The sequence below is a fragment of the Zingiber officinale genome, chromosome 2B (genome assembly GCF_018446385.1).
Source record: "Zingiber officinale cultivar Zhangliang chromosome 2B, Zo_v1.1, whole genome shotgun sequence".
In the NCBI taxonomy this organism is placed as follows: domain Eukaryota; kingdom Viridiplantae; phylum Streptophyta; class Magnoliopsida; order Zingiberales; family Zingiberaceae; genus Zingiber; species Zingiber officinale.
In genome coordinates, this window is record NC_055989.1 from 119,344,515 (window position 1) to 119,354,728 (window position 10,214).

The window sequence follows — 10,214 nt, forward strand, 5'->3', positions numbered from 1 at the left end:
ATTTCTAGAGTGAAACATGGGTGGATCATGCCAAGGGTACTGTGCTTTTCTCTATTGCTCGACCAGAAGACATCCAACATGCTACAATTCCAGGCCATGCTTCTCAACACGGTCATGGACCGTGTGGCGGCAACCCCCTCCTTTTAGGAAATTTGGTATTTTAGGAAAGTGTTCCCAACATTTTAGAAAAGTTTATTAGTTTTGATATTATTTTAGACTATAAAATAACCAAGGAGGCACTTGTTTAAAGCATCTGGGGATCAAGGAATTCTCCCCTTCTCTATCAAAGGGTTTCCTCGTGACAGAGAATCTTAGAAGAGAGTTGTTTCCAAGGAACTGTCAAGATTCCATTCACCGAGGAGCTTGGAGATACTACGGAAACCACGACTAAGCCTTTCTTCTCTTTTCTCATTGATTTGAGTGTAAAATACTTTTCTAAATGTCTTTTGCTCGTACCTCCATCTCCATGAAGTAGTCTCTTAATTTTAGAATAAAGGAGTAGCCTGATGCAATGTTGACACTCATTTTATATTTATTATCTCTTTTTATCACATGACATATTTGATTTATGATCCGTCTTTAGTATGCATACATGGCTACGACACTAGCATGCCTTTTTATATCTACAGGATGCAAGGAATGACCAAAAGGTGAACCTAATTCTTTGACCCTAAAGTCTGAAACTTGAGGGGTTGTTGATAAAAGTATTTCAAAACCTCACGAGGGTATTATTGGCTATCACAGAGCTTAATGAGTTTATCCTGATTAGACGTTACGAAGTAAGAGATGACACCTAGAGTACCGTAGGGCATTGTGACAGGAGTCTCCCTGAGAAAGTGATTAGTTTAGTAAGGTTACCTTGAAAATAAATGTCACGTTTGGGTAGGCACACTGGTATTATTCCAAAAGAAGATATCAAGTACCTCGGGATAGACCGCCTTCATAATTATCGAATACAAATGTAAAATAGTGAATAACAATTAGGGTGGTAATGATCATCATAGCGAAACTGAAATCCTTGAATTGTTTCATCAAATCGGATTTCTCCATAAATTCTTCTGGCTTTCTTAATTTGTTTTCTTTCTCACACGATTTTCTTGATTTCAACTAATTTAGATAGTCTACTTCGTGATTCAAATTAGTACTTAATTTACAATCTCAATGAATGATTTTTTATTACTTGATGGCAATCGTGTAGTTATGAATTTCACATATCAATATTATTTAGATGTCAATTGACTTATCGTCGACTGATACTTTAATCAATCAATTGATCTATGTGATGACTAAGGATTAAATAAAATTGAGAATATTTTTGTTGATGTACTAGTGATTGATCAATCGACTAAAGCTAAGGTAGCTGACTAAATTGTCCATATCAGTCAACTAATGCTATGACAAAATACTTATAAGGATCAATTTATTAGATAAGATTAAGCTATAATATTCAGATTCATAATAGATATTGTTCATCACTCGATGGATGGACAAGATTAATTGATTGATCTCATCATGAAAAAACAAACTAGCAATAAAGATTCATAAGACTATAACTAGAGACCTTGAGGTTTAAAACAACAAAAAAATAAATAAAGATTGAAAAGCCATTACAAAACTCTCTCCCAGCTCTTTTGTTGTCATTATTTGTGCATTCTTTTCTTCCTTTTTTGCACTCGAATTGCTATTTTCTTATAAAAAATTGCAAAAGGTTTCTTTGCTTCGATGCAGATAGTGAAATTTTGAACGGTGATATACTAACAAATCATAAACCGGGGAGTAAAAATTGGGGATTCCTAAACTACATTAAATGTCTTTTCTTCGTCTGCTTTTATTGTCTTCTATATTTATTTTTGCTTATTTTCTACTGCACTAACTAATATGGTAGAGACAAGCAACACAACCCCTCCCCCTTTAGTCTCTCTTATCAATCTAACAAGTAAAAAAAAAGAAAAAAAATTCTTTATGTCTATTTCATATCATATTCCTATAAATTAAATATAGCAAATAATTATTCTATCTCCATTTCATTTCATTTCTTGAACCAAACTAGCCAATACTAGTTTTTTTTCTTATTACCATGTTATATTTGCACAATATACTTTCAAAATCGAGGATAGGGATATTACAATAATAATTATTTGTATTATTGTATTTCTCTATTTTTATTTGATAATCTAAAGCGCTCTTAGAATTTTGAGGATCCAAATGTTATACGAATTATATTTTTATAGTGATTATTATTGATACCGTGATAAAGGGGGCCTATTAAGTACGGGTTAAAGGACGGAGATAGAGGTTAACGTGGAAGTCAATGCTAGAGAACCAGTAAGCACACCCTGAAGGAGCCCGAGTCGATCTCTACTATAATGGTCGATTGGGAATGAGGCTCCCGACCGGCAATGATCTGTCCAGAGCGGGTCTCTACTGCAATGACCGATTAGGAATGAAGCTCCCAACCAGTAATGATCTGGCCAGAGCAGGTCTCTACTGCAATGGTCAATTGAGAAAGAAGCTCCCGATCAGTAATGATCTAGCCAGAGCGGATCTCTACTGCAATGGCCGATTGGGAATGAGGCGCCCGACCGACCATGATCTGATCCGAGCGAAATACCCATGTAGCCAAGATCATGGGACGCTCATCATGGAGCAGAGGAGCGTTAGGGCGACCGAGGAGTTAGTCTGGTCGAGCGAATACAATCTGTCAGGTCGCGTTACCCCAGGGAAAAGTGGCCCAGTCAGGCTGAATGGAGGAGTACTTGGCCGAGCGGCTATCCCGCTCGGCCGAGCAAAGGGATCACTGATGTATCCCTCAATATCCTTTTGGGAGATAGTGTCGCTGACACCAAGCATGGTCAATAGGCAAATCGTACGATAGAAGCTTCTACTGTCTCATCAGAGGTTTGCACACCCTGTTAAAATGAAGTGTCAGAAACACTGTACTAACACGTCCTTTCCTAAGATATGGAAATGTTCAGATGCCTTGGGATGTGTGCCCACATATTTCCATGGCTCCATACGCCTGGGGACGCATGCTCGCACGTCACCTCAGCTCTATATAAAGGAAGGGGGGTCCAACCATCGCAGCAGGTAGGCATATACGCTTATTCTACTATTTAGAGTTCTTGTCTACTGTTCGTGTTCCTCTTTGTTGCTTCCGGTGACTGACTTGAGCTTCAGAGGGCCAACGCTGGGGACCCCTTCCTCGGCCCAGTACTAACATTTTTGTCCTTGCAGATCAAGCGTAGTCTTCACACAATCCACCAAGGAGCCACATCCTCAGCTAGCCGCCTTCACTGAGTTTGGACAGGATCATATTTGGAGCCGTCTGTGAGAACTTATCCTGCACCCAAACAATGAAGATGGAGGACGCTGGACGACTCGCCACCATCACTTTGATGCAGGAAGATTTGGATTTGTTGGTCAACGCCCAAGCAGCCAAGTTGTTGCAGTAGTAAGAAGCAGCAGCGCCAGGAGGACCGAGCACATGCTGTGCAACATGTTGAAGCAGAACGGCCCAGAAGCTCAAGAGACCAAAAATGGGCACCCCTATTCTACTCCTACCACTAGTCAGCAACGCACAACACACGGGACTGCTATGATCTAAAAGTAGAGGCAAGCCGGCCAACCCCGCAAAAGTTTCATTGCAAGACTCCCTCACCCGAGCGACAGCAGCACCGCCAGTCAGGTGAAAAGAGGGAGGAGGCGAGTCCTAGGGCCGAACAATGTCGGGATCAGGCCCATCGAAGAAGAGAGACCAGTCCTTCCCGAAGCTCGGCCGAAGGGACCCGGCTCTCAGGACAAGAGGAGGAAAATAGAAGTAATGCTGCTCGGGGAGAAATTCGGATGATCGTCGGCGGCCCGACGGATGGGGACTCCAACCAGGTAAGGAAGTCGCATGCTCGGTGACTTGAAATTCATGTTGTTGGATGCAGCAAGAAGAAGCGGATGGACCGGAGATCAACTTTGATCCCCAGGACTTGGAGGGAGTAGAAGTGCCTCATGACGATGCCCTGATTATTCAAGCGGTAATAGCTAATTACAATATTCGCCGAACTTTTATAGATACAAGTAGCTCGGTGAGCATTATCTTTAAAAAGATGTTCGATAAGATGCAGATCGACCGCAACGAGTTGCTACCGATGACCACTCCTCTATACAGGTTCACCGACAACGAAGTGTTGACTATTGACCAAGCACGGCTAGCTATATTGCTTGGAGAAGAAGTGGACGAGGACAACATATTGGGGCGTCCGCGTTCAACGTCATATTAGGTCGACCGACCTTGAATGAATTCCAGGAAGTCGTCTCCACCTTCTGCCAAAAGATCAAATTCCCGATGGGCGACACTGTCAGAGAGGTCAAAGGAAACCAGTTGGCTACTCAGTGATGTTATGTCGAGATGGTCAAGTCAGAGACCAAAGCCGCACGAAAGGCATAGCGGTTGGACGTGAATGCAATATTCTAATGACCCCCAGCGATGATATACGACGAGAAGGAGGTCCAGATCCACTCTAGCCGACTGGAGGGCAACAACTTTCATGGCCACCGATCTGCCTCGGGAGAAGAAGGTCGGCTTGGTTGAGTACCTTAGGCGAAACCACGATGTCTTCGCCTGGTCGACCAACGAGCTTCCAGGAATATTGCTGAGTGTGGCTCAGCATGAACTGCGTGTCCGATCGGGTGTCACTCTACGACGAGGATAACGTCGATCGACGATTGATAGAACTGGACTTGGTAAATAAAACTAGGGATAAAGCAGTCGTACGGCTAACGACGTACTGACAACGTATAAAGCAAAGTTACAATCGTCGAGTAATTCCAAGGTCATTCCAAGTCAGTGATCTAGTCTGGAAAAGAGTAAATCCGGTCGGGTACGTCACTAAGCTTGAAGCACTATGGGGATGACCGTACAAGGTGATTCAGAAGCTTAAGTCGGGAGAATATTATCTTAAAGACGAACAAGGACGAGCCCTTGAGCAGCTTTGGAGTGCAAATCATCTTCAACTGTACCGAACGGGCTAGAGGTTCGTGAATGCATTAAGTAACCTGTCATAGCATTTGTATTAGCCATGCAGGGAATGATGACGGAAAAAACTAAGTGTCCGATACTATTTGGTCGATCGGCCATGTGTAAAGTTGAGCGGCAACTATAAACCCTAGATCGAAAATTAAAGAAAAGTCGAGCGGCGACTACAAATCCCAGAATGTTAAGGAACAACATTAGTCAAGCGGTGACTATAAACCCGAGAGAGATTCACAAAAGTCGAGCGGCGACTATAAACCCTAGATCGGAAATTAAAGAAAAGTCGAGTGGCGACTATAAACTTAGGAGAATCAGAAACAGTTGAGCGGCGACTATAAACTCCAGAATGTTGAAGAACAACAATAGTCGAGCGGCGGTTATAAACTTGAGAGAGTTTCACAAAAGTCGAATAATGACTATAAACCCTGGAGCAATGAGGATAACAGTCAAGCAGTGACTATAAACCCATGTCTACGCCAATCAAAAGTTGAGCGGCGACTATAAACTCTTGTCTAAGTCGAGCGACGACTATAAACCCCAGAATGTTGAGGAACAACATTAGTCGAGCAACGACTATAAACTCTTGCATAAGTAGAGCAGCAACTATAAACTCTTGCCTAAGTCGAACGACGACTATAGACTCTTGCCTAATTCGAGTGGCGACTATAAACCCCAAATGTTGAGGAACAACATTAGTCGAGTAGCGACTATAAACTCTTGTCTAAGTCGAGCAGCGACTATAAACTCTTTCTTAAATCGAGTGGTGACTATAAACTCTTGCGATTTAAGCCAAGAAGAGGCTATAAACCCAGGTACGGTTGATGAAACCCAGGCGATATTAGGCCGGTAATAATGACGATCTCCAGCCGAGCGACGATTACAAATACCGGATGCCAACATATACGACTGCAGGAGACAAGTATTGAAGGAACGCACCCGAGAAGGGCGTGCTCCCGACTTGGAGAGATCCGTATGGTTAAGGCCCCAAAGCATCTCGGTAAGGCGCCGCTCAGGCGTTGTTCAGAAATGGCAAAGACAGGTCAGGTCCTCAGGGATGAGTCCGGGGCAGGTGTTTTAACAAGTCCCCGGCCGGTTACCTACTACTCAGGTTATCTAAGCTCAGGCAGCTCAGTTCAGGCAGCTCAATCTCTACGCATGGCCCTGGCGCCTACCCCCGTATAATTCCTAGTCAGGCAAAGATAGGTCGGGTCCTCAGGGCTAAGTCCAGGGCAGGTTTTTTAACTAGTTCTCAACGACAACCAGACCACAGAGAGTGTCTGATATGCAGAAGGTCACCCAAGGCACTACTCGTCCAGTCAGTCGAACCTGCAACCTCCTTCGACTAGACTTGAGGGGAAGACTTGTGATGCAGTGATAAAGAGGGGCCTACTAAGTGTGGGTAAAATGATGGAAATAGAGGCCAACGTGGAGATCAAAATCAAGGAGGTCAACGTCAGAGAACCGGCAAGCACACCCTGAAGGGGCCCGAGTCGATCTCTACTACAATAGCCGATCGGGAATGAGGCTCTTGACGGGCAATGATCTGGCCAGTAGGTCTCTACTACAATGGTCAATCGGGAATGAGGCTCCCGACCGGCAATGATCTGGCCAGAGTGGGTCTCTACTGCAATGGTCGATTGGGAATGAGGAGCCCGACCGGGCATGATTTGGTCCTACCAGAAGGCCCGTGTAGCCAAGATCATTTGACGCTCATCATGGAGTAGAGGAGCGTTAGGGTGACCGAGGTGTTAGCCCTGTCAAGCAAACACAAGCTGTAAGGTCGCATTACCCCAGAGAAAAGCGACTCAGTCAGGCCGAGCAGGGGAGTACTTGACCGAGCGTCTATCCTGCTCGGCGAAGCAAAGGGATCACTAACGTATCCCTCAATATCATTTTGGAAGATAGTGTCGCTAACACCAAGCATGGTCAACAGCTAGATTATACGGCAGAAGCTTCCACTGTCTCATCAGATATTTGCGCGCCCCGTTAAGATAAGGTGTCGAGACATTTTATTGACACATCTTTTCATTGGACAAGTATGGAAATGTGCAGACGCCTTGGGACGTGTACCCGTATGTTTCTACGGCTCCATACGCCTAGGGATGTGTGCTTGCACGTCGTCGCAATTCTATATAAAGGGGGGTCCAACCACTGGAGGTACGCGCGCACACCTATTTTACTATTCAGTGTTCTCGTCTATTGTTCGTGTTCCTCTTTGCTGCTATTGATAACTGACTTGAGCGTCGGAAGACCAACGCTAGGGACCCCTTCCCTAGCCCATCACTGACATTTTTGTCCTTGCAAATCAGGCGTAGTCTTCGCATAGTCTACCAAAGAGCCACATCCCTAGTCAGCTGCCTTCACCGAGTTTGTACGCTATCAATTATCATTTTATTTTATTTTATTTTACGAAACTAATGCACCAGTTGAGTTTTAAGGATCCGAAATCTCTGATTATTTTTGCACAAATATACTTTCGAAATATCGAGCAGTGACGCTATAATTTATCAGTTTTCTCTTCGATCGGTTTCAAATGTCGAAAATGTAAATGTCGTTTTATTGTTATTGAAATTCTGCGGAAAACGTTACTCGTTGCCAAAGGAACACACTTCTTATAATTTATTTTCACCATATATTTATTTTCAGCTGCCAAGTAGTAAAGAGAATCAGTCATAGCAGAGTTTAACAAAGATTAAATCAATAACAAATGTCTAGCACTCAAACATTACAATTTATTTGAACTTCTCCTTCACTGGTCCTCTTGGAATCTTGTTAAGAAACTTGGAGTCTATCGTCTCGTAAAACACTCGCAAATCGCGGCTCCCTTTCATTGCTAGACTTTTAACTTCATCCTCGTATCGGTCATACAATGCCGGCAGTGTATGGGCACAAAGAAGACCTGAAAACACACAAAAATATGTAATTAACAAATGCCTCGTTCTACCAAGCCGAACGCGAAGTTTGTTTGTCATCGATCGAATGCATACTAAGATATAGGAGGTTCAGAGAACTGCAAAAGCTTCCTATTTCAGAAACCAGCCAAAGTAAGGCAATTGCCTGAAGAAGGAGACAGTTTCAGTAAGCACAGGCCTAGAACATACAAATGTAACATGTGTATGACAATCAGTCCACAATTCATGTACCAAGAGAAACATCTTGAGATCTTTTCCGCGCGCAATATCTTGAAGGGTAGATGCGAATCCACTTATCTTGGAATGCAAGGACAATGTTAGCTCTTTGAAGGCATGTTCAGATAGAATGATCTCAGGAATTTTTGGAGGGCTTCTGCAGTATGGATAGGAATTATGATTTTGGGGTGAATTGTGGGAAAGAAAATATGTAGAATGTTATAGATAATCGAAATGAATGTTACCGATCAGTTAGAACTGCAAAATTAGACCAAATGAATATTACAAACATCGCTGAGATGGTGGTGTAGCACATAAGTGTAAGGAAATGGTACTCAGCCACCTCAAACATAAACCATACGATTGTCGCACCGGTTAAGATCCCGGCCGATAAATAATTGTTCCTCCACAGCAGCACATCAGCAACTGCAAGAACAGGCATCAGGAACAAAATTACTTGGGAGATCCTGCAGGAAAACAAATGGAACAGCTTACTTTTTCCTCCACCTAGGTGATCATGAAGAGACCTCTTGGGCCTGTTAGCCCTCCTTTTAGCGGCGGCAATGACCGTGTTGGTGATGGGGGAAGCGGCAACGGAGGTGGCAGTGGCGGTGGCGGCGGCGGCTTTTGGTAGCTCATCAGATTCGGAATCGTAAATGATGTGAGGTGACATGGCTCCAATGGTGGATGGCAGATAGCTAGAATCAAAGCTGGTGGTCACTTATCAAGAACTTTTAGATTCTAATCTTATTGCCGAAGTGTTAAGAATTTGAGCAAAGGGATAACTTTATGGTTGGCTTTCTTGGACACGAATCAAGAATTGCTTCGATCGTAGGTCTACAAAATGCTTGGCGAATTCAATAATTTCCCAACACTTGATAGTACAACACCCCCACCTTATCCGGCTAAGCTCGGGAACCTCCAATTCAGACTCTACATGAAATTTGCGAACATCCTCAAAATGCATCTACTCTCGAAGGAAGGAAGCAAAGAAAGCAAGCAAGAGAAATTTGAAATGAAGGGCAAGGGATCAGCTGATTGCCTAGACGGCCATAGGAAACCAAATTAACAGTCATTGATATTTTTTATTCGTCAAGGGGCCCCAAGTTGGCTTAGGCATTTTACTCAAGCAACTTGTCAAGTATCGCGCCAAACTAGAAGAAGAACATGCATTGAGCTTGTAGAGCTTCCTTACCATTTAGTCAATCGAATGTGCTAGCAGGGGGTTGTGTAGCATACAAAATGGATTTAAACTTCCAACCCGTGTCCTATTTGACATAAGAAATGTAGAACTTAAGAATAGGAAAAAGTTAACCGTATTATTGAATCCAAAAATAATGTTAGAAATACAAAGTATAAAGTCTTATATAACTAAGTTAAGAAATTATAAATCCTAAATAGAAAAAGAAAACAAGATTAAATTATCCTAAAAATTATAAGCAAATAAATATATATAATCTAATATCCTCCTAAAACTCATGATGCTACAACTAAAAGTATTGAGAGTTTGTTAGACAAAAAATAAAAGTATGAAGGAGAATGTGTATTATTAAATATATCAGCAATCTGTAGATTTGAAGGACGAAAGACAATGTAATGATGTCAATCTGAAGATGATAATGAGTAATGTGACAATTAATTTCAATATATTTCATCCGCTCATGAAAAATTAAATTGTGTATAATTTAAATAGTACTCTGATTATCACAATATAACATAGTAAATTGATGAAGAGCTACACATATCCGCAAGCAACCAACGCAATCAAACTATCTCACAAGTAGTTGAGGTCATGACACAATACTCAACTTCTATAGAAGATCTAAAAATAATATCTTGTTTCTTACTCTTCCAAGAAATTAGGAAATCTTCAAGAAAAATGTAGAAGTCAATGGTAGATTTACGATCCATAGGATCATCAGCCCAATCATCATCAGAATATACACACATCTCCAGAGATGAAGTAGAAGGAAATAAAAGACTTTGAAATTGAGTGTCCTGAAGATACTTGAGAATACGAAGAACAGCAGCCTAATGAACTATAGCTGGTGCAGTGACAAATT

General features: G+C 42.2%; 1 protein-coding gene across 2 annotated transcripts; it reads right to left on the reverse strand.

Annotated features, from left to right (window-relative positions):
* Positions 1–7,639: 7,639 nt before the first annotated feature.
* Positions 7,640–8,868, reverse strand: LOC122049472 (reticulon-like protein B9). 2 transcript variants are annotated; one of them, XM_042610853.1, is made up of 5 exons: positions 8,659–8,868; positions 8,397–8,577; positions 8,167–8,308; positions 8,011–8,080; positions 7,640–7,922 (listed from the first exon to the last, which is right to left on the reverse strand). In XM_042610853.1, exons 1-5 carry the CDS (start codon positions 8,822–8,824, stop codon positions 7,756–7,758), a joined length of 726 nt encoding a protein of 241 aa, XP_042466787.1. In that variant the 5' UTR covers positions 8,825–8,868; the 3' UTR covers positions 7,640–7,755. The 2 variants fall into 2 exon arrangements, with proteins under 2 accessions (XP_042466787.1, XP_042466786.1); XM_042610852.1 differs by having other exon boundaries at positions 8,647–8,864.
* Positions 8,869–10,214: the final 1,346 nt, after the last annotated feature.